The sequence below is a fragment of the Falco punctatus genome (assembly GCF_963210335.1).
Source record: "Falco punctatus genome assembly, chromosome: 3".
Lineage (NCBI taxonomy): Eukaryota > Metazoa > Chordata > Aves > Falconiformes > Falconidae > Falco > Falco punctatus.
Genome location: NC_137582.1, coordinates 34998727 through 35022736, shown reverse-complemented (window position 1 = coordinate 35022736; position 24010 = coordinate 34998727). Strand labels below are relative to the sequence as shown.

The 24010-nt window shown below is 45.3% G+C and overlaps 2 protein-coding genes and 1 long non-coding RNA gene across 3 annotated transcripts; 1 reads left to right on the top strand and 2 right to left on the bottom strand.

Annotated features, from left to right (window-relative positions):
- The first annotated feature begins 40 nt into the window (after window positions 1-40).
- Window positions 41-18253, top strand: E2F5 (E2F transcription factor 5). The gene is made up of 9 exons (XM_080381871.1): window positions 41-3420; window positions 9348-9457; window positions 10122-10285; window positions 11485-11526; window positions 12960-13024; window positions 14623-14887; window positions 15574-15774; window positions 16174-16218; window positions 17509-18253. The coding sequence occupies exons 1-9, from the start codon at window positions 3286-3288 to the stop codon at window positions 17616-17618; spliced, it is 1137 nt and encodes a 378-aa protein (XP_080237997.1). The 5' UTR covers window positions 41-3285; the 3' UTR covers window positions 17619-18253.
- Window positions 4806-9352, bottom strand: LOC308061640. Its single transcript, XR_013927313.1, has 2 exons — window positions 5273-9352; window positions 4806-5210 (listed from the first exon to the last, which is right to left on the bottom strand). It is a non-coding gene; the product is annotated as an uncharacterized lncRNA (long non-coding RNA).
- Window positions 17940-23337, bottom strand: RBIS (ribosomal biogenesis factor). The gene is made up of 3 exons (XM_080381913.1): window positions 23177-23337; window positions 19687-19803; window positions 17940-18377 (listed from the first exon to the last, which is right to left on the bottom strand). The coding sequence occupies exons 1-3, from the start codon at window positions 23294-23296 to the stop codon at window positions 18309-18311; spliced, it is 306 nt and encodes a 101-aa protein (XP_080238039.1). The 5' UTR covers window positions 23297-23337; the 3' UTR covers window positions 17940-18308.
- Window positions 23338-24010: the final 673 nt, after the last annotated feature.

The following is a 24010-nucleotide window of genomic DNA, read 5'->3' as shown; positions in this document are numbered from 1 at the left end:
TGGGTCAAAACACATTTATAGATTAAAAGCATTATACGAAATGAGAATTAGTGTGTTTAATAAGAGAAAAGAAGGTTGGGCCTTTGCTTCTAAGACAGGAGCTTGATGGTTTGCTTCGCTGGGGTAAGGAGTCTTGTCATGAGAGATCCAAGAATTTACCTGAAAGTATGTTTAATCTGCACTGTTGATGAAGGATGCATGACTTCTGCAATCGGGAGTGGCTTTTGAAAAACAGGAGATCAGCAGTTTCTTATGGAAGCTAATCATAAGCCTTGTGTTAATATGATTGGTATACTTCTTTCATGATGGAGACTTTGCCATCTCCACTGTGTTCGGGCATTTTTTTCATTTGTATGAATCTTCCCAGAAGATCCTAAACTGTTACTGTACTATACCATACTCTGAAGTGTTTAATTTTGCAGTAGAAGTAAAATAGTGACGGCAGTTATTTGTTGGTCCACCAGGTGGAGCTATTTCTCCCCCCCCGCAGTAGCTACAGCAGTCCTGTTGCTCCAGTGACGGTAGAAGCCCCTAAGCCGCCTGTGCCAGCAGCTGGTTCAGGCCCCAGGCGTAATGCGGTTTTGTGCCCCTTAAAAGCACTGCTGCTAGTAAAAGGCCCTGGCCTTTGTTTGGGTAACTGTGCAGAGCCCGTTGGGCTTGTTATCAATGTGTTACAAAACTTTCTGTGTGAACCAGAGCTTGATACCAGCAGCCTGTTGTTTCCAGGTGCAGCTTAAGTGTGGGATGTAACAAAGGCCTTGAAAAACGTGGGCACGAGTTGAAAGTGGAGCCAGAGCAGCAAAAACAACTCACTGACGGTCAGTGACTGGTCTTTGGCAAAGCACAACCTTGATAGATGGGAACAGACTGCTTTTGTTTTAAGAAAGGAAGCAGCAGCGAAACAAAATAATAAAAAAACCCCAACAGTCCAACAACTATAAGGCACCTGCAGGGGCCTGGGAAAACAACACCCCCTGCCCCGCTTTGCATAGTAACTTTGTCTGAGGGTGGAGGTGGAGGGCTGGGAATTAGCTACAGGTTGCATAGCCTTATAAACAGGTAAGAGCCCGGTTTCATGAGAGGAGGCAGAAAGCGGGTATCTGCTTCAGCCCTGGCTCCCTGCATTGAGAGTTCCTGCCCCTGGCCCCTGAGAGCAAGGACGGGAGCCATCGGTGTTGGTGAGGAGGCATCCGCTCTGCGGTACTGTATACCCGCAGCTAAGGTGGGGCAGAGCTGCCGAGGACCGACTGCTTTGAATCTGTACTAACAGTTGATAATCTTTAAAAATTAATACATAGTGGTAACAGTTAGCAAGGTGTAAGAGCCAGTGCTTAGCACAATTGGGTTAATGAATGTCAGTGTAGTAAATTTTGCTGTGGTGTTTAAAATCAACCAAATTTATTGGTCTACTAGCATCCCAGTGATCTCTTCATTCCTAATAGGAATCTATCAGTGTTATCTAAATGCAGAAGAAAATTATTTCTCATTCTTACTTTGTCCTCTACATATTCCTGCTTCTTCAGAGGCCACGTTATGTGAGGAAATACCTGGAAAACTGTTCTATAGTATTTAAATGGATAACCCTGACACAGAAAGGTTGTGCTGCTTCAGAATGCTTTTTTGTCACATTTATCAAGTGTTTCCTTGGGCACTTCTTTTTTCTTTGCTTCTTATTCAACCAAGCTACACTTTGGGTGAAGTGACGAATACCTGGAATGCACCAGGAAGGTGGTAGAACTTCCTCTTACCTTGATTCAATTTAGTAATATTGGCTCAGCGTTTTTCCTCCAAATTTTTAATTCTGAAATTATTTTTTTACTTCATCATAGGGAGTTTTTACTGCTTTTAGTGTAAATTCTTTATATTCCTTGGCTTTTGACTCAGAAATCCCACATGACAGTACTTGGTACATGCATGGCTAGTGTTTGGATTTGTCTGTCTTCTGGCTAATTCTGCCTTTGGCATTGTTTCCCTCTTTGTGCTTGCATGGCTTCCTTAAAGCTTTTAAATAGGTATTTAAATGATTTCTACCTTCAAAATGATAAAATAATAAATATATGGTGGAGGTCAAGGCTGTGCCAAAATCCCCTGTTCACCAGGATAAAATTCAGCCTGAGGTTACTGAAAGGTGTAAAACATAAATACAAACAAAATGTGAACTCTGACCTTGTCAGATGCAAGGCATGTTCTGCATTCATCATGACAATTTAAAATCAATCACATTATTGGATTCTGTTGTGTTTTCACTTCCAGACAAGATAATGGATTTATGTAAGTCAATATTGAATGTGTAAGGAGTCAGGAAATTCCTGTCACCTGAGACCAGGAGGAATATGATTCAAGGTCCAGAGAGAGCACATCCCTGCTTGCTCCTTACTTCTATACATACATATATTGCCCTGAACATGCTATTATCTGTGAAGGTACAGCTCCTACGTGACACAGCACATTTGCTGTAGTGGCCCTCCGTAACGTACTCCGCTGCCTGGTGTGGAAGGGCATCCATGTGCCTCTTCCCAACAGCGTTTCCTTCTTGAAGTGCATCTCTTGAACCCTTACGCCATACGGACTGCAGGGCCTTCTCACCTCCGTGTGACAGTAACCGGAGGAAGCGGCACACTGGAGCAAGGTTAAGGCCGGGTGTATTTGGACACCAGCGCAAGGGGCTGGGGAAGCGCCCGAAGGGTCGCCCCTCGCCAGACCACCCGCGTGTCCCGTGCCTGGTGGCCTCAGGAGACTTGAAGACCTAGGTTATAACCGATCTCAGCGTTTTTCTATCAAACGCGACCGGTGAAATGAGTGACAGGGACCTGCTACCGCGCAGGGGAGAGGCGGGCGGGGCACGCCAGGCACCGGGACGGGTCGGCGGCGGCCCGGTCCTCCCCTCCGCAGGCGCTCCCGGCCTGCGCCACCCGCACCGGGGAAGCCCGAGCCGAAGCCTGGCCCGGCCGGCGCCCGCCGAGCGCCGGGGCTGCCCGTCCGCCGCGGCGCTGCCGGCTGGAGACCGCCGGGCTGTCGCGCCGCCCCGCCGCGCTCCCGGGGGTCGGGCCCCGCCGCGGCCCCGTCACCTGCACCGCGGCCCCGCGGTGCGGCCGCGGCCCCCTCCCCGCGGGCGGCCCTTCGCCCCCCGCGGCCGAAACATGCCGGTGTCCAGGCAACGGCGGCGGCGTCACTTCCTGCGGCGCCGCCCCTCCCGCCGCAGCCCTCGGGCCGAGGCTCCGTTCCGGGCTCGGGCCGTTGCAGCGGCCGCGACACGTGGCGCGGCGGGGCGGCCCCGCTGCCGGCATGGCCGCGGCGGCCGAGGCGGCGGGCGGCGGCGGCAGCGGGAGCAGCCGCCACGAGAAGAGCCTGGGGCTGCTGACCACCAAGTTCGTGTCGCTGCTGCAGGAGGCCAAGGACGGCGTGCTGGACCTCAAAGCGGTGCGAGGGCGGGCCGGGGCGGCGGCGGCGGCCTGCCCGCCGCGGGGGGACGGAGCCCGCGGCACCGCCGGGCCTGGCCGGTGCGCACAGCCCCGCCGCGCTGCCGGGGGCGGCGCAGCCCGGGGCCGGGCCGGGCCGCCAGCTCCCGCCTCCCCGGGCGGCGGGGCCGCTGACGGCCGCCGGTGCGCGGTGGTGGCCGGCGGCCGCCCGCGCGGAAAGCGGCTAAGATGGGCGCCGTGCGTGGAAGTGGCTCGCCGGGGAAGGGGGACAGCCGCCGCGCTGTCCCGCCGCGCTCCGCACCGCCGGGGCGCTGGCCCTTGCCTAAAGCCGTTTGTCACCTGGCCCCCTCGATGCCCTTCTGGCCAGGGAAAACCATCCTGAAAACCCGACCGTCGCCTCTTTAGTACTTCTAAAAACGCATATAAAAGGCGCTTAATTGGCGGGGTGGGTGGCACGTCGTCGTCACCCGCTTTTGCCACCTGCAGACTCGGCCGCGTGAAGGCGTGTGGCGTCAGCGGTGGGAGGGCGTCCCCGGCCGGGCCCACCATGTGCCAGCCCCGGGCCGGGCGGGGGCTGGGTGGAGGGAGGCCCTGGGTGCCAGCCCCCTCTGGCCGGAGCCCCGGCGTGCTGTCGCGCCACAGGGGGCTGGGGCTCGGCCCGGGCCCGCCGGCTGTCAGCCCCCGCGTCGAGGCAAAGGCACGTTTTGCTGGCCGGCTGAGGTCCTCCGTGAACTGCTGAGGAGTCAAGCGCAGCTCAGTAAGCAGCTGGTTTGCTGTTTTGGGGACTTGAAGCCCTTTCTGGAAAACTGGCCTTATTTGTTGATGATGCTTAATGGGCTCCAGAAGGTGAATGGTGTTCTCAGGGCTCTTTTGCGCATCTCTGGTCAGAGAGCAAGCACTTCAGTGATGGTACTGCGGCTTGTGCGACTTCAGGGTGAGCTGGGAAGACACCGATAGGTTTTGTATTCCTCCTCTGGTTACACTGTGGTCTGGACAAGTTGATTAACTTCTTAGTATCTAACTGTCTCTGACGGAACTAGGCTGCCCCCACCTCAGGGATTGTTGTGCAGCTTGGTGTATTACCAGTCGCATGCTGCGAGGTGTTGCAAGTGAGTTTGAGAAGCAAAACATACTCACTTTGCAAGACATCAGGCCAAAAAGCTCAGCTTAAAGGGCCGAAGGGGATGGGTATGAACAATAAAGTCGGGCTGTGTGGAGGGAAGGAATGACACTTCTGATTCCCTTTTGTGAGGAAGGTATCCACCCAGCGGGAATGGAAGGGTTGATAGCCAGGGAAAAGTAGGTGGGCATGGCAGCAAGTCATAGATGTTTCTGCTCAAGACCTGTTGGAGACTGGTTTCTGAATTACAGGGTACTGTCTGTTGGAAGTAAATACTAACTGCAGTACATAAATCATTGGTACTTTCATAAACAGTGAGTCAGAACGTATGTTTTTTAACCAGTATTTCTCGTAAGCATGCCACATGCCTAAGGAAAAATGAAAACCAGCACACACGTTATGTCGGTGTGCTTGGAGTACTGAAGAATAGGACAGTCTTGAAATGGAACTGTGTTCCAAGAAATGATTCGTGCAGGGAACATCTTCAGAAGTTTCCCTACTGACAAGTATTGACTGATGTGCTGCTGAATAGTATTTCTGTAGCAAAACCAGCAGGGCACTATGGAGAAAATAAAATTCGGAAACATTAAGTGTACTCCTAACTTTGTGATTTAGCCATTGAGAATGAAAAGCTGTTCTATAGGACATTTCCTCGTGATCTTTGGATACATCTATCATTATAGTTAAGCGGTCTGTAGGAGGGTGCTTTGGGATGTGTGTGCTGACCCGTTACGAAGCAGAAGTGATGCATCATCCTATGTGGGGCACTGTTCCTCACTTGAGGTGCAGGGAGTCTGCGAGTTCTGTATGCTGAACTTTTTTTTGAAATGTTTTAGCGCCAGATACTTCTCTGCTAACATGTGACAAACTGTGGGAGCAGAAGTGAGGATTTTCTTTACTTGAAATTTGAATTCTACAGTGCTTACTTTAAAATCAAACAGCTGTTCTCAAATAACGGCATAGCTGTCTCTGAATAACCCTGTATAAAGAAATCTAGTTACGTGAATAAAATATTAAGGGATGAGATAGAGGGGAAAGAAAGTTCCTATAGGCAGCAACTCACAAATTGCAGGGAAGAGAGGAAAAAAAGCACAAGGAGCAAATAAGGGATAATCCACCTGAAATGATGCCCAAAACATCGTGTATTCTTTCTTTTCAGTTGCATACAATTTCTTCTTCCTTGATTTCTTAAAAGAGCTTGGTTTCTAGCAGAATGCCACCCCTGCTATACTGATGATTAAGTAATGTTTCTGATCATCAGTGCGAAACATGAGGTACTTTAAAATCTGCTTGTTTGCCTCTGCCTTTAGAAATGTGTTGATCAGGTGCACATGACAACTGCCTTACATTTGCCCTATTCCACAGAAGAAGAAAAAGCCCGTCTATTAAATTTTGCATTCACTTAAACTTTATGGATGCAGTGATACTCAGTACTTGCACGTATAGATTGCCAAGCGTGCCATTCAGTTTAAAACTCACACCAAACTGTTGACAGTCTTCTTGGGGAGATGACATTATCATCTGCTACCAGCATAGTCCAGGAGATGCAGGACCTCTTTGCTTTGACACGTGGAGAGCAAGCAGGCCTTGCTGGCCCTTCTGCTTTGTTAAGCTTTTCAGTAATGACTGTCATGGTGTTCTAGCAAATTCCTCTGCTCTTCAGTGCTAACGCAGCAAATGTGCAGCTGATGATTCCTGCTGCCTTTTGTCAGCTGCCTGGGAGCAAAGAAGAAGTTGTGTGAGAGTGCACCTGAACACTTTTTCTGGCTGGTTGTTTTATTTCTGGGCAGGGTTGTGTGTGTGTGCATGTGTGCATGCCTGCAGCTGAAACTGTGCTGAACAGCGTGTTTTCTGTATTCCAGAAGTTACACGATCTGAATGCACATGGATCCAAAGCCCTGCGCTTAGACGTTTTTCTTTCACTTCCAAACCTGTTGGTGAGACACTCATATAGTGCTTGTCTTGGATATGTACTTAATCAAAGTATGAGGAGATGCTAGAAGGAATAGCTAGAGTGCAGCAGCTTCACATTGAAGAGATTTTCTGAGGGAACTTCAAATACAAATGATTCAGAGGAAGGAATGTGGAAGCTGTGTCAAACCATGTTAGCAGAGCCACTGTGGTAGATGTCCCTTTCTTGTGCTGCTGGATCTGCTTCAACCATTTGATGTCAGCTGAGAAATGATAAGTTTTAGAAGTGGTTTTGACAACAGGAGGTTTGTCTCAGCAGGCTCTTTTAATTACTGAAGTCAGTAGTGGGTGATTTTTGTGGAGGAACTGAGTGCTTGAACTTAATGTCTGAGCAGTAAGCCTATTGGAAGGTGTCACACTGGTACTGCTAGAGTGTCAAGCAGGAACTTTTCAATTGGTTTTGAAAATATCTGTGAAACAGCCCATAAAATTTTAGAAAGATAATTAGGTTACGAGACCAGCACCAGAAAGCTGGTGAATGTCTGTATTAAACTTCCCAGACTGGCCCCAGTTTGACATCTTTGTTTGAATTCTTGGTGTAAGTAGTTGGACTTTGTAGCTGTGATTGAATTATACACAGGGCTAGTCAAGCTGAATATGTATCTAACTGTGGCGTACTTTTCCTCAGTCCTCGGAGCATGGTTTGCAGCCGTGGTGAGTCTGCACTGCTGGTGTTCATGGGAGCCATGCTTTGGGCATAAGAAATGCAATAATAGCATTGAGATTACGCCAGCTTTGAAACATCTGAAGTTGGGCACTCAAAATTAGTGGCTGTTTTTTCATTCTTAAACTTTGGTATCATAGCTACAAATTTATGTACATTGGTATATTTTACCACCAGCGCAGTTTGAAAATACATTGAAATTAGTAAAGCATTTATATATTGTACAGGCACACCTTTTGGAAGATCTCAAGAGGTAATGAAATCTGTCTCCAGAGCAGTTTCTTCATTGTTCAGACTGTGAGCAGTAGACTAATCCTACATCCATCTGTAGAGCAATGGCAAAAAAGCAGAAAAAGCAGAAAGCTGAATAACAGCTGATTAAGTAAGTGTGTGCTGTCCATTCCTTGCACCGAATAATGCCAAGAGCTTGTAGAAATTAAGACTCTGAAGACTATGCGATATATAGGTGTTGGTTAAACGTTGTGCAGGTGGCATCAGTTTTGCCACTTCCTAGATTTTGAAGGCTTCTCTTACAATCATTGTAAGTGGTGTGTATGCATGCACCAAAAAGAGCAGGTTAAGCTAGCAGGCGTGTACTTGCTGATATAAATGACTGAAGAGCCTGTTTCCTTGGAGAGAACTAAAGTGTGTGCTTTGTATGTATTTGTCTGTATTTTGTTTTGTTAGATAGGAAAAGGTTTTAACAGAAGAACATGCAAAAGATAAATGTCGATAACCGTATCAGTAGAAACAGTTTAGTAGGTACATCACTGTCAAGGAGAAAGAACAGTGTTTATGCTTTATGGCTATGAGAGTATTTTTTTTAATCTACATTCTTCTTCCATTTTTTTCCTTTTAATTTTACTTCACTAACAAAAAAAATATATATTTCTAAGTTCTAGTAATTAACTTGCTAGTAGGAAAATGTCATTTCTTTGGAAGATTAGTGAGTTCATGGTTCAGAAAATACTGTGAGTTTTATGTACTTTGCTATAAAATGGATCTGGTTTTCCTTCCTAATTGCAGTTGTCTCAGGTTGTACTCTTCATATAGGCTACTTCACTAAAAGCATTAATTTGATTGCTGGAAAAACTGAAACAAGTCATCATGTGCTTATAGTGGAAATTAGTTTGCTTTATGCATTAGTTCAAATTTGGGATGCAGAAGTCTTTTCTAGCCAGCCATTTCTTTATTTTTCTTCTTTTTTTTTTTTTAATTTTAATCTGGTTAATACATGTAAGCCCTTGTAATCATTGTATCTGAGCTGGACTTCTCTTCGCTTTCTCACCTTTAACTAATATTCTTTGAACTTGAGCCACTTCACAGCATCAAACTGCTGAAGGTGCGGAAGGCATGACTAGCTCGGGTTTGCTTACATTATCTTAGGTCTTTGCATCAGGTACATAAAAGCCACCATGGAAAGAATTATGGCACGAAGCAGACTGTTTTCTCTGCCTGGCAGTCTGCTTTGCTTTGGCGAGGTGACAGCACACAAGCACACGGCATAGCTAGCTGTAACGTAAAAGGGATAGTGTGACAGCAGCAAGCATCCCTGTGAGCTCTACCAAGGTCCTCATGGCTGTGAAACAGCTCTTGGTTCTCAGTGTGACAGACTGAGCAAGCCCAGGTACACTGTGAGGTGGATTCATGCATTAGAGGATGATGCTGGCTTGAAGTATCGCAGCTCTCCTTCAGCCACTTTGTGAAATTACAGCCCTGTCATTTCGTATCCTGGCACCGTTTAGTCCAGACAAAGACTGCAATACCTCGAGTGCCCCTCGAGAAGGGATGATAAACTTCATACGTCATTGGCTTGAGAGGCTTGCTCCACTGCAGGGCATTGCTGTCTGCCTTCCCTTCTTTTCCCTACCTTCAAAAAGCGCATTGCAAGCTCTTCTGTGCGTAGTCCAAGTACCAAACACAGTCTTTGCAACACACATGAACTCCTCCCCGATGAGGGTAGGCCTGCTGGCCTTCAGAGGTGACTCCTCTCGGCACGCTTTGTAGCGCTACATGCAGGTGCTGAGCTTTTGAATTCATGATTGGGCGTCTGTTTCTCAAAGAGCTAAACCTTCTCACTTAAAAATTACATTAGTTGGCATTTTTCCAAGGGAATGCCTTAACTGTCTTTTGCCCTCAGCATGCAACCTGCTGATACTTGTTCTCTTGGCAGGCTGCTGATACGCTTGCTGTGAGGCAGAAGAGGAGGATTTATGATATCACCAATGTTTTGGAGGGGATTGATCTCATTGAGAAGAAGTCAAAAAACAGCATTCAGTGGAAGTAAGCCTTCTCAGTTCTGCAAATTTTCATGTGCTCAAAAGCAACAAAAAATGCTTCTTCCCACTTCTCCTGACTAAATATGAACCACAAAATTGATGCTCATCAATGAGCAGTATGACATTTTAGAATTATAGTAAAGTTGTAACTGAACTGTATTTGTCTTCCTTTTAACTTATGTCTTTGATACATAATACCAAGTTGAAAGCACACAGGAGAGAAATGTTCAAAAAACTAGTGGTGCTACTTTATAACTAGCACTTGTAGTTGAAAAGTTTACTCTTGATGAATCTGGGAGGCGTATTGGGACACACTGTCTCCACCTATCTACCCTCCTGTAGTCCTTGCCTATTTTCTCTTCTGTGACAGAAGGTCACAAGCCCAAGCTAAGAGTTAGAGGAGAGTGAGAAAGGGCCTATAAATCAGCTCCAATGCAGAAAAAGCCTGCATTCCAAAAGAAAATAAATTTTGGTAGAGGGGAATTCTAAATTTGATCTTAAGAATTTTCATTTTTCTGTTCAAAAACTTCTGGGAGGGTAAACATAATTTCTGTCATATTGAATATCAGTAGACTTCAAAAATGTTGAAAGTATAGTCTTAAGAAATTCTTTGCATGTTTACTTTAGTTTTTCACTTGTGGTTTCATGAACCCTTATACCTTTTTAAGAGGAGTAGGTGCTGGCTGCAATACAAAAGAAGTCATAGACAGGCTGAGGTATCTGGAAGCTGAAATTGAAGATCTAGAGCTAAAAGAAAAAGAATTGGATCAGCAGAAACTGTGGCTTCAGCAAAGTATCAAGAATGTTATGGATGATTCTACAAACTACCAATATCCTTTTAAATTAATTGTGTGCATCTTGTAAGTAGAATTAAAGCCATGGTTAGAGTGTAGGTAATGGATAAAGCATAATGTAGTCCACATTATCCAGAAGCAAGGAAAGGCAAATACTTTTTTCAGGTTTTGGTTCAAAAAGAAAGAAAATACAAATCTTATTTACATGACTTTTTAACTTCTGTGACTGTATGATCGGTAACCTGAAAATAATTTAGCACAGATATATATATATATATATGTATATATCAGTAATTTTTAAGTCCATAATATAACCCTGGTGTTTCTGGCACTTGAATTTATACTTTCTTACTAGTGCTTTACATGAATCTTCTTTTGTGTTGCTTCCTTCTCTTAAAAAGATTAAGTTACTACCCAAAGATGAATTGAGTTGACAAAGTCCCGAAGCTTGTGTTTGAAACTGGAAAAAAATCCTGTGTGTAAATACCCCATCAGCAGAGAATTCCAGCTACATCACTTGTAGCCATGTGTTTAGCTGTCTTGCAAGATACTGAGAAAAATAGACACCTGAGATTGGGAGCAGGAAAGTGCCCTTCTTATCTATAGCACCAGTGGTAAGTACTTAAAAATTACTGGAGTTGCTCTACAGAAACTGTTCCTTTAAAATGGATTTTATAGCAAGGGAGACTCAAGTTAGATGTTATGAGAAATTTTCCTTTGGGAGAGCTAGCACTGGAAGTGACCCCTCAGAGAGGTGGTGGAATATCCATCATGGGAGGTTTTCCAGAAGTGGGGAGGCAAACATCTGTCTGGAATGTCTTAACAGTTCATCCTACCTTGAGGCGGGGGAATCGGATGGCAGATGAACTCTCAAGTCCCCTCTGACAGTATTTTTGTGTGATTCTTGGAAGTCCTGATACATTAATTCTGTAGTGTCAAGTTAGTGAGGTAAGTGGTATTCTTCAACACAAGATTATACATGTTTTTTTAGAAGAATCTTCCCATTCAAGCTATGCAACTTTTTGTATTTTCTTCACAGATTTTTTTTTTCTTTAAAAGACAGAACTCTGCTATTTTTAACTAGGCATTCTGAAAATCAAGTGTCATGCCTTGATTACACCTCTCAGTAACAACATAAGTTGTTACTTAGGCTCAGTTTGAACAAACTTCTTTTAAAGGGCAACCAATAACGGTTACATGTTGCTTTAAGAAAAATGTTCCTTAACATAAATTACATTTTCATATGTCACCCATGAAGATATCTGCAACTGCTTCAATGGTAAGTTGTTACTAGACTGTATTTCCTAAATTGAGGGATTTCATGATCTTCGTCTTGAAAACTAACTTCTTAACTAACCTGCTTTTTTCCCTGCAAGCATTTTGAAGTACTCAATAGTGATCAATACTAAGTAGATGTCCTTCACAATGTTCATGACTAGCAAGTTCTGGCATTTTCTAGTTGTAGTCACAGATTGTATGGAATGGAAGCTCAGGTGGTTTTGGAGTACTGGTTTTGGATGTCTTTTTCTGTACTCAGTTTGTAGCAGCTTGCCTTAGGCCGTTTAACAGAACCAGGGACAGGACATTCTTGATCCAACCCACCAGACAAACCAAGCAGGTCCAAATTTCATAACAATTTCTGGTGGCAGCTGTGGCCAGAGCGAGCTCCTGATGATGCTATATAAATGGAACCCAGCTGGAGTTCAATGATGGAGCATTGCTACTAAATCAAAAGGATTCCTTCTGTACAGGAGGTTTGAAGAAATGGCCAAGAATTGCTGGCAGAAGTTACTCCCCTTGACATCCTCTCCTGATCCTGGGTCACCCAAGGGAAGATTGTTGTTCAGCCTCCAGCTAGGCCCAGAACCATCTCTTTGCCACAAGGAAGGCTGGACTAATTTTTCAGTAAAAATGTAAGATTAGACAACTACTGCAGAATTTAACAAAAATGAGCCATTACTAAAAAGTTAGTCGTTACTACAAAATGTGGAGGCATCTAGTACAGCAGTCACATAGTACTTCATCTAAGTGCCTCTTAGGAGACAGATAAGGAAAAGCATTATTCCAAGTGATGGACAGAGGGGCAATGCTGTGTAGGTAGGTGAGTGACCTGCAACGTGTGGCTGGTTGTAGCAGTCCTGTTAATGTAATTGTGATCTCCTGACTTGTAGTCATTTAGCACGTTTTAGTGTGCATAGTAAGCCACAGGTGAGTTTGATAGCCAGCTGTTACATCCCAGTTGTATGCTCTGCAGAAGGCGTGAGCTCAGACACTTGGAAGTGCTGGCACTGAAGACAATCATTAATACCTTTTCTTCCCTCTCTACTCCCACCATTCTTCAAAGCCACAAAGTGAGCTGGACCAGAGAGCTGTTTTAGCTAAAAAGAAACTAGTTAAGTATTTTCACCTCACGTTACAACTAGAAGATTCAGGGACAGTAACAAACAGGTAAAGGAAGTGGTAGATCTTGTACTGCTATGAGAAAAGGTTCTTGCGACTATGATCTAAGTATTGGAATTCCGTGATTTATATGATGTGATATACTTGGATCTTACAGGGACTATGCAAGTCCCACCACAAGTTTATTTATGCTAGAATTATGCAGTATTTTAAGTACCCTTGGATAACCGTATCTCATGTGAGTGGATACCATGCAAGACTTAAGAAAAATATTCACAATTAACACTTTCTTAAAAATTGCTATTTAACCAGGAGACACACTTCTAGCAATTCAAGCACCTTGTGGCACACAGTTAGAAGTACCTATACCCGAAATGGTACGTACTTGTTTCTTTTTTTTATTAAGTGTTCTAGAGGGACAGTGGAAAAGAAGAGCTACATTACAGCAGAGAATTTACATCTATCTGTGTGTGAGGGGAAAAAAATAAAAATTAAGATTGTTTCACTTGAGAAGGGAGGGGCTGGGTAGGGAAAAGTGGTTTTTCTACACCTAGATAAACTAATGGTAACTCTGTCTTCTATTAAGAACAAGATATAATAGTGGGTTTCTTTGCCCTGTCTTCTTCCGTCTTGCTTTTAAATGTTGCAACTTTCCAAAACAGGCTTAATTGTCATGAATTCCCTTGAGAACTTATTAGAAGTGACTTTTATGTGTCAAATTTCTCTATTGTATTGTTAACACAGATACCTTATGAAAAGGCCTTTTAGATTTAGTTGTAGGTTTTACATTTAGTCTTGTAGTACTAGACTGGATAGAGAAACAAACTGCAGTCTCACTTTAGGCAAAAGGCTTAAACGGGCAGGATTAAAATAGGAGGCCAAATTATTTGCCTCTGTCCATCTTCAGTTTTGTTGTTGTTGCAGTGCTCTGTTTTAAATAGGGCTTACATAGTTGGGAGAGGGCATTGTATAAAGCATGATAGCCACTGTGCTTGTAGAAGGCTCAAATTCACCTGAGAGGTTTCACAAGCTATTTTTAAGTGAGGCTAAGCACAGTCTAATATTGTAAAAGCATCCAGAGCTAGAACTGTGAAGCTTATCAGTGGTACTATCTTTGTCCATCTCTGCTGAAATCAGTTCAGGGAACGGTAAGGTTCTCTGTGGGACCAAAGTTAGCTGCTGCGATGTTGGGGGTTTGGGGTTTTTCTGACTTTTTGTCGAGGTCTTTAGCACCGAGTTCAAACTGGATGCTTTTGCTTTGGTTCCCCTGCCCTGAGGCTTCTTTCCCACTTTTCTCATGCTCATGTTTTTCCTAGAACATACTTGCTGAAAACCTGTTTGCTGAATTAGCCACTGCAGAGTCAGTGGTCTCATTGAGACTGGGCTACAGGAAGCTAGTCCCAGTTGTATTAAGTAACTTGCCAAAAGCAGGCCTGGCAAATCAGCTAAGAAATCGTTTCCACTAACTCATGATCCAGTGTTCGCTCAGTATGGGTGAGATATCCAAATATTTTATAGGATGCTTGATCCCAACCAGGATCATTCTGAACTTGTCATTGTTGTTACTGATAAGAGGTAATATATAAGCCCTGCTATAAGTCTCATGTAACTTAAATTTTATTTAGTTAAGCACTTTGAAGAATTGGATATTTGTGTCCTCTGTAGCTGTGTTCTGGTCAGGTAAATACACTGCAGGTTTGTGATCTGGCTTGTGGTTTTTTATTAGATGATGTGTTAGTTTTAAATACTTATTTTTTTTTTTCCTGAGTATGGTTTGGTAAGTTTATGCCAGTTCTCAGCTCTTCCTGGTGATCTAACTGGAAGAGCACCGTTTTTATCTTATGCATCAGTTTGAGAATTAGGTTCAAAAATCTTCATTACTTTCTGTGGGAAATAACTATGCAGTTACTATTAAATTTTGTAAAGTTCCAAGTTCTCAAGGAACAGTAACTTTCATAATATACCACCTCCACAGGGACAGAATGGACAGAAGAAATACCAGATCCATCTTAAAAGTAGTTCAGGACCTATCCATGTGCTGCTTATAAATAAAGAATCGAGCTCCTCCAAGCCCATGGTGTTTCCAGTTCCTCCGCCCGATGACCTTGCACAGCCCCCATCTCAACCTGCAGCTCCAGTTACTCCCCTTAAACCTGCTGCAGCTCCTCAAAATCCACCGGAACATGATCCGAACCAAGGACAAGAGTTACCGCAAACATCAGTTGCAGACACACCATCAGGTGGGTCCAGGGTTTTGCCTGCCTCAGATGGGGGGGGGGAAGGGAACTGGAGGGAGAGAAGAAACTATTAGAAAAGGTAGTAGGTAAAGGAAAGATCAAGAATTTGCATAGTGAGCACCTGCCTGTTAAGAAACTACCCCAAGGGCTTACTCACAGTTCTCGCGAGGTTAACAGAAAAGCCTCTTCCTCTTCTCTCTGGTGAAACAGATTCTTCCCGTGTAGCTTAGCATCTCATACTGAGCAGCTTCTGGGTGGGATCCTGTTAGTTGTTCTGAGGTGCTTCTCAGATTGCAGCGTGGGACAAAACCAGCCTCTGACAGGGTATGACTTGAACGTGTACCTTGTAATGGGACAGATACTAGAGGCACCGGTTCCAGCTTTTGTGCCACAAGGTCACTTACCTTCTTCCACATAGCCACAGTGAGAGACTGCCTGAATATCAGGTATTTTTTCCACAACAATAGTAAGGTAATAGGAAAAGGTTTAAGAAAATGCTGGTGGTGTTACAGACTGCATTTCTGAGGGGTCCTGATTAAATTGTGCCTGTGACTTCAGAAGGGGGAAGACTCCTTTCACCTCCTCCCAGACATTGGCCGTGTTCTCCTCAAAAGACAAAGCTGGGTGCGGGCGTTTTGTGTTCCCCTTTACCGTAGCAGACTGTATCCCATGCCTTTCCGGCTTTGCAGACGGCAGCGTGCAGCAGGACAGTACAACCCCGGCAGCTCCTTACTCCAGCCTTCCAGAGTCGGTGTTGTACCCCAGCCTCTCTGGAGATGTCGCCCAAGCTACAGCTAGTTCAAGTGACTACCAAACCTTGCTGCCCCTGGATGTTAACTGCATTCTCAAGCCAAACTCATTCGACATAGCAAAGATGGAAGAACCCGCAGGTAGGAAGCAGCAGTTATGCTTAAATGTTTTTATTAGTCTCCTGAGCCCTTCTTTGTGACCACGTTACCGATGGGTTACACAGAGGAAATGACAGGCCTCTTCATCTCCTAATGAAGCCACTGAGCCAGCTCTGTGTAGCAAAGTTGTTTTGAGCAAATACTGGTCTCTGCCACCAAATAAACTTCATGTTGTGCATGGCTCTAGGGTTATAAGGGATTGGTGTGAGAAATGTATCAGGAGAACCTGAGGGATACAAAGATGAGTATATTTTACATACATATGCCATGCTATCCGTACAGCTTCTACACTGCATGAGCCATACTGTGCTTTGTAATTCAGTGTTTTAATGCAGAGAATATATGTTGGCTTCCATAAACACATGCTTATGTCTTTCACAGGAAATATCAGTGGGGATATTATTGATGAACTCATGTCTTCTGATGGTAAGTATTTAGCATCTTTACTTTTCTATAATTACAAGTAGCAGCATGGGTTTTGTGTGAACAGCACTCTTAGTAGGTGTATGTTAAATCTGATACCAAGAGTCAGTATGAAACTACTTCTTTCCCCTGTACTGCCTTCTCTATCTTTGTCATTCTTGTCTTTGCTCCCCTTTCCATTCCCTGCAACAGTTTTATTTAACAATCAAAATATGAAAGCTTTAATCCAGCAAATACTTACATGCATGAGTAACCCACCAATCCTTAAGTCAGGAACAAAGAACAGGCCGGTAACTAGAGTGCTGCCTTAAAAAAATAATACCTGGTTTAATTCTGTTCTGCCTAAGGCTTCCTGCAGGTGCTTTCAGTAAACATTTCAGAACATATACATGCCTGCATGCAGACAGATACATGACCAGCTGTGGTACACTAACAGAACAGACAAATGTCACCCGTTTCTGCTCTTGCGCCTCAGTGGCCAAAAATGCAGAGCTGAACCACAGCTAGGAAGTTCATATGCTCCCTGCCTCTCTGCTTTGTCTCACTGAGGTGCCAGGTGAACTTGGCTGAGGTTGTTCCTCTTGCCCTGTGCTCTGTAGGTAGCCTCTATCTGCCCTTCAAGCAGACGACCTCAGAGCTTACCCAAAAAACCCCCATGTAATTATAAGATCTGAGGGGCAAGATGGGATTATGTGAATGTGCCAGAACGTAGCTAAAATGGAAATAGTCTCTGCTTTTAGGAGGTACTAGGTTAGTGTTGTTCCTGAGGTGCAGCATGAGAGCTGAGAGTTGTCTTGCATTTCCTCCCCAAAGACAGCTTGAAATCCACGCTTGAAATCCATCACACAAGGAAACTGCTAGCCTCCATTTTTCATCTGTAAAATAAGGATAATGGTAACTTCCTTACTTAAACTGATAAGTATTTGAAGGCTGACATATGCAATATTGAAATATAAATATAAATGATGGCTTTCTGATGAAAGTCTCAAAAGCTGCTCAGGAGCTTCTTTGCTGCAGAAGGAGAAATTAAGTCCATATTCCACAGCTATCACTCTATTCCAGCAAATTCATTTAAATACTAAGCAAAAATATGTAGACCTGTCACTGTCTTTGCCTTAGTTTGAAGGCGATACAGGTATTCACAGTATGTATCTTAGTATGCTTGTCAGGTCATAAAGACTGGTTTAATTATTAAGACTAACCCCAATACTGGTGATGACAAACATACTGAATGAGATAGGGCTGATATTCCAAAAGTGTTTTAATTTAAACTAAACTATTCCTGCTTTACAGTTTTTCCTCTCTTACGACTCTCTCCTACTCCCGGAGATGACTACAACTTTAACCTGGATGATAATGAAGGAGTCTGTGATCTCTTTGATGTGCAGATACTAAATTATTAGATATTGTATCAACCAGACTACTTATCTACCTCTAACTATAACATTCTAGACTTCTTCATAACCTAAGTATTTGAATACTGAATGTATAACTTCTTAGTTCACTGACTCTGGGAGTATATTTCCTTTTGCTTCCTTTAACGACTTCACAAAACAAATTTAACAACCAGAAAAAAAGGGCTTTTATAAAAAATTCTGGCACGTTTTTTCATCCAAGTGTCTTCTGTGTAATCCAATTTTTTGGAGTTTCCTTTAGTAAGAGAAGTGAAAATGCTTTATAGCCTTTTGATCATTTAAAAAAACCAACACAATTAGACTTCTTGCTCACAGTTAACAGCATTTTCTTTGAAGCTTTACTGCCAAGAAGCTTTCTGTATTTTTTGTCTTTAACCTTTCAATCAGTTTTGAAGCTTTCACTGCCAAGCTGAAAAGTGAAGGATATCAACTTGAGTTATGCTAAATTGTTTCAGTGAACCAATTTTGTGAAGTGCCTTCTGTTTTAGCACTTTAAGTTTCTCACACTGACTTCTGACATTCCACTTTCCTAGATGATAGGAAAGGTCTGTTTGTAGTTTGTATTAAAGTGTGCCAATACTTGTATATTAACAAGATTTTTTAAATAAAATTGTACAAACAAAGCCATTGGTATCTGTTATCTTCATTTCTTGTGATCCCTTCATCGTCCATTATGTATTACAACTGAGATAATAGGTTTGTGGCAGCATCCACGTTTGCCGGTTCCTCTTCCAGGTTTGTGGAAACCTGAAAAAAACAAGTTTAAGTTTAAAGTAGAAAGCAATTTATTTTTACTCCAGTAGTAAACATCCATTGTCTAGAAGATTAGTTTGTCTTTATATATTTGATTGAGGCTAATTTTTCAGTCATAATTGAGTGATTTGGGGGATTACAGGATTCACTGAACTTGACAGATAAGTAGCCAATACTTTATGCCACAGGAAAAAGACAAAGCATCACACCAGTAATATAACATACATGGCCAAATGGAAATAGGTTCGCTTTTAGTTCCGAAGTGCTCTTGACAACACTTCTGCAACTTCAGAGAAAGTACTATTACAGCGTGCATGATCACGTACAGCCCTACTAGCACAGAAGCAGTGGTATAGTCCGAATTCCTGGCTGCACGCAATAGCAAGCCAGCAGGGACAGGTCAACTTCCACCAACTGCCTTGAAACCCTTGCTTGGCCTCATCCTGCGCTGGCAGCACTGTCACCTGTTTCATTTTGCCCCTCAGCCTCTCCTTAAGGTATCTGACACCTGTTTTGTTGCTCCCAGCTATACAGAAAGTTCATCACTCCAGGCACAGTAAATAACACAAAATTCATGTCCACTTCTCCAGCAGCCAGGATGGCTTCATCTGTACCTCATCCTAGCCCACTGCTTTCTCTCTACCCCAAACCATGCCCAGAGCATCAGAGTCAGCATAAAGAGTTTATATGGAGGAGCTTGCCTGCGATTACACTGTGAATTATTTCTTGCACAAAACTGCACGTAGCCCTGTGTAAGACTTGAGAAAGGAAGGTAAGTGCACTTCAGGTTCAAGACAGCGTTTCACAGGCAAGAGCTCCAGTACAGAAATTGCTGTTGCAGGTGTTGGTACTTCTGACTAGGGAATACGAAGGTTTAGGAATCGGGAACAAAAAGAGGCAGAACTGTTTGGTTCAAAACACTATCAGATGCTTCGGGTAGGGAATTAGCAAGGTTCATCTTTCCTTTCTATGACTCTTCATGTTGACACATAAGTCTCAAAGAGCTGGAGCTGGAACTGACTTTTTTAAAAAATCAATTAAAAACCGGTGAGAACATAATTTAAAAATATGTTTTAGAAGCATGCTCTGGCTTGGTTAACCACCCTCTTCTCTCTACGTTAGTAGCTACCTAGCACTTGAATATGCAAACCAGATTGCAACATTACAACACAAATTAATAAAGCTGGGTTTATAGCTTTAAAGCAACTGCATGAATTGCCTGCAGTCTTAGAGCCAGAATACATGCTTTGAACATGCACATTCCTTTCATTTCCCTCCTCAGATTTTTACAAAGGGAAATTACCTGATCATTCTTCTGAGGTTCTGCTGCAGTGCCTTTTGATAGTTGCTGTATTTCTTTCTGAACTTCAGCAAATGCTTTATTTATTGTGCTAACTTTCTCAGCATTTCTAATGTTTAGCTGGGAGGGAAAAAAAAAACCAAAACACATTGGTATTTTTAAGAGAAATTCTATTAGCATGCACAATTACACCATTTTTGTACAACTTGTACAGCCAGTGTTACATACGTATCTTCCAAAATATCTTTTTAGTGGATTTATCTGTTACTTAATTACACTTTCTAGTCATGTGATACTAATGTTCTAATAAACTGGAAATTATGAAAGCAGTTAAACTTGTTCTATTGGAAATGGAGCCCATAGTGATCCAGAAACAGAACACAGAGAAAACAAAAGCCAAGCCCTGCTACACCACCCTCAGCTTCTCAGCTGTAGTGGAGTTGCAGGAAAGGTTTCTTCCTTCATTTGTGTGGTGGGTTGGCCTTGGCTGCACACCAGGTGCACACCAAAGCCATTCCATCATTCCCCCTCCTCAACTGGACAGGGGAGAAAATACAACAAAAGGCTTGTGGGCTGAGAGAAAGACAGGGAAATCACACCAACTACTGTCATGTGCAAAACAAATTTGACTTGGGGGAAAAAAATAATTACCAATCAAATCAGAGTAAGGTAATGATAAATAAAACCAAATCTTAAAAACACCTTCCTCCCACCCCTCCCTTCTTCCTGGGACCAACTTCACTCCTGATTTTCTCTACCTCCTTCCCCTCCTGCAGCACAGGGGGACAGGGAAGAGGTGTTGCAGTCAGTTCATCATGTTGTCTCTGCTTTCCTTCCCCCTCAGAGGGAACACTCCTCACACTCTTCCCCTGCCCCAGCATGGTGTCATTTCCACAGGAGACAATTCTCTACAAACTTCCAATGTGGGTCTTTCCCACGGGCTGCAGTTCTTCATGAACTGCCCCAGCGTGGGTCCCCCCCACCAGGTACCATCCTTCAGGCACAGCCGGCTCCAGTGCGGGTCCCCCACAGGGTCACAGCCCGGCCAGCAGCCCTGCCCCAGCCTGGGCTCCTCTCCACGGGGCCACAGGCCCTGCCAGGAGCTGCTCCAGCGCGGGCTGCCCATGGGGTCACGGCCTCCTTTGGGCACCCAGCTGCTCTGGTGTGGGGTCCTCCATGGGCTGCAGGTGGATATCTGCTCTGCCATGGACTCCCATGGGCTGCAGGGGCACAGCCTGCCTCACCGTGGGCTTCATCACAGGCTGCAGGGGAACCTCTGCTCCAGTGCCTGGAGCACCTCCAGATACGGGCCCATTGCACTGCAAATGTTCCAGAGGCATGCTCATTGTCTTCAGGTGACCCGAAGTTTCAGGATACCTACTGCTCTTCCAAAGGCTCCCCCTGTAATTCACCTCTCAGCTATTTACACAGGCAGAAGCAAACTGTGAATGGTTACACATACTCAGTTTGCTTTCAAATGCTTCCATAATTTCAGAACACGTATACATTAATAACAATTCCATTTATCCTGAATGACTAGGAGAACCAGTAGTAAGAAAGCAGTGGCAAGAGGCTGACAAAACAAGTCTACTCAGATTAGCGCTTTAATTTATAATAAACTGAACAGTGACTCCAGAAACATCAACTCAGCTCCTAGTTCAAATCAGAGTTGATGCAGCTGTGGCCAACCCGATTTACAAAGATCTTAGGTTTCCCCCCAGGGCTCGTTACCATTTTGCAGATTCACAGGGGTGCTGAAAGGATCCAGTCAGTTTTAATACCTGACATCCTCAGCTACTCCAGCAGGACTTGTACAAAGAAAAGAGGCTCTATAACTAGCAAGTGTATCTATATCAGAAGTTGTTTGAATAGTTTTAATGGGCTTTTATCTATTAAAGAATAATATATTTTAACATCTTTTTTTCTGATCATCTTCCTATAAAGCTTAGTAAATCCAAAAAGGCTTAATGAATTAAAGAACAGTTTTAAACACACAGAATAAAATTTTACTCCTAACAAGCTACTGACTTTTCATGAATATGTTTTTAAAACCTGTTTCTCCCTTTATTATACAGAACCCTCTAGACAAAGTAGAGATGTGACAGCAGCAACATGAAATATGTTTATTTCCAAAGTTTGTTACGTTCCTGTCTGTCTACCAGATTAGCCTGTCAAGTGGCTTTAGCTTGCAGAAGATCTCAAAGGGCCTTTTGTTGGAGCTGCTATTTAACTCTGTTTCCCAGTAGACTGCAACCAAATCTGATGCGAACAGTAAACCACCAACTTTCTGCTTTTATTATCAGAAACCCTTATAAAGGAACCAGCTGAAGTCTCAGCAGATCACACAACTCAGGCTGGAGGGAAAGTTCGAGAAGAAGATACTGTTTTAATTATTTAATGCTACCAAGAGGAAAACTCTTGATCAGATCACCCACATCCCTCTTTCCCTGCATCACTCCCAGTCACACGACCCACTCCCTCCCTCCTCTGGGCTGCCGTACTCTCCGGACACAAAAGCAGCTGAATATTATTTTTGCTTGTTCACTTTTCCATTGCTTTAGTGTGTTAAATCAGCTCACAGAAGGGTCTGCAGAGCATCACAGCCCATCTAAGGTGCAAGAAGGGGGAAAAGAGGAATTAAGAGTAAAACATAAGGCAGTGTGTGCCCTTAGAGCGATTCACTGTGTCTCACCGGCATGGTTTTATTTCACAGCTGGGACAAATAAACAGCTACTAGACCAGAAAAGGCTCCATTCTTTCTGGTTCTTCCTCCCAAAAATGTTTCTGATTGTGCTCATTCATAGTGAAATTTGTTCAACTTGTCAACACAGCACAGAAAAACACAAACCACATTTTTAATTGCTTTTGCTGTTGATTTAGCAAGTTGAATCACCTAGTATGCAATGAGCTCCCAAGCCAGCATCAAGGAGAGCTGTGGGAACAGTGCCCAGAACCTGGTAAAGTGGGCTGGGGTTCGGAGCACGGCGGAAGGAACAGGTCTCACCCTGCAGCATCTGTGCCTGGTGGTCTGCATCAAGCCACTTTGTTAAACTATACCCTGAATTACAGCAACAGTGATGCCGCACGCGTGGTCTAGCCGACCTGAGCTCACTGAATACTTTCTAAGTATTTCCGTCAAGGGGAACAGCTTGAAGCCTTTTGTGGCAGGTGCTTGCGGGAGATTCGTCAAATCAACTTCTTGCGCTCTGCTTTCTGAAGACGACGACGTCCCCGTACACACCTATTTTTCGGGCGGAAACCGCGTACTTTGCAGTTCTGCGCCCGGCCAAGCACAGCACAGTCCACCTCAGCTCTCCGCGCCCGGCCACAAGCGCTCGCCGCGGGCCGCAGAGGCGGCGAGGCCGCCCGGCCCGGCCCGGCCCGGCCCGGCGCGCCAGGCCGAAGCCTCAAGCCGGGCCCGCAGGCCTCGGCCCTCCGGCGGGGAGCCGCCACGCCGCAGCCCCGGCCGGCCCCCTCCCCCCGCGCCGCTCACCTGCTTCAGCCCGGAGGTGACGGGTCGCGCCTTGCCCTTGGCCTTGGCCTTGGCGGCGCCGCTGCGAGCGATGCGGAAAACGCTGCCCGCCTTCCCCGCGCGCGGCCGGCTCTTCCCCATGGCGGCGGCAGCGCGCGACCGGCCTCCCGGCTGACGTCACACCCGCGCGCCGGGGAAGCCGCCGATCCCCCGCCAGCACTGACATTGGGAGGCTGGGCCGGCAGGGGGCGCTGTGCCCCGCCGCCTGTCTCCTGCCCGGCCCCGCGGCGGCCACCGGGGAGCGGCGCGGCGTGGGGAGCGGGGGACGGGGATGGGGAGCGGCGGGAATGGGGAGCGGGGACGAGGAGCGGCGGGGCGTGGGGAGCCGGGACGGAGACGGGGAGCAGGGGGCACGGGGAGCGGCGGGGCGTGGGGAGCAGGGGGGACGGGGAGCAGGGGAGCAGCGTCCCCGTCCCAGCGTGCACTCCCCGCTTGCCGCGCAGGCTCCCGTGTCCGCAGGCAGCTTCCAATGGGGGAAGCCGCGCTGTGCCACGGTACCACGGCACGTGCGTGACAGTCCCTGAAACACAGGGTTTTAAATAATAAACAATTAAAAAGAAAAATAAAATCGAGTGTGTTGTGGGAAACCCTTCTGACTCCTGCGCCTCGCCGGTAAAACGTGCCTGTTTCCCCGGCCGGTTCCATCTCCGGGTCGGCTCCCCTCGGGGCCCGGCGGGAGGGGGCGGCGGGGCGCCCCTCCCTTTGCTCTGGGGGCGGCCGCGGCGGGCGGCCCCCGGCACAGGTACTGATGTCCCCATGCCGCCGGCGGACGGGCGGCTAGCGGCGGGGTAACAC

What these genes read in the sequence shown, in the direction of transcription:
- RBIS (XM_080381913.1), bottom strand. Translation starts at nt 23,296, where the DNA reads ATGGGGAAGAGCCGGCCGCGCGCGGGGAAGGCGGGCAGCGTTTTCCGC. An exon ending in TCACCTCCGGGCTGAAGCAG is followed by an intron (nt 19,804 to 23,176) that starts GTGAGCGGCGCG and finishes TTTCCCTCCCAG; the next exon opens with CTAAACATTAGAAATGCTGA. An exon ending in AACCTCAGAAGAATGATCAG is followed by an intron (nt 18,378 to 19,686) that starts GTAATTTCCCTT and finishes TGTTTTTTTCAG; the next exon opens with GTTTCCACAAACCTGGAAGA.
- E2F5 (XM_080381871.1), top strand. Translation starts at nt 3,286, where the DNA reads ATGGCCGCGGCGGCCGAGGCGGCGGGCGGCGGCGGCAGCGGGAGCAGC. An exon ending in TATCTGCAACTGCTTCAATG is followed by an intron (nt 11,527 to 12,959) that starts GTAAGTTGTTAC and finishes CTATTTAACCAG; the next exon opens with GAGACACACTTCTAGCAATT. An exon ending in TGAACTCATGTCTTCTGATG is followed by an intron (nt 16,219 to 17,508) that starts GTAAGTATTTAG and finishes CCTGCTTTACAG; the next exon opens with TTTTTCCTCTCTTACGACTC.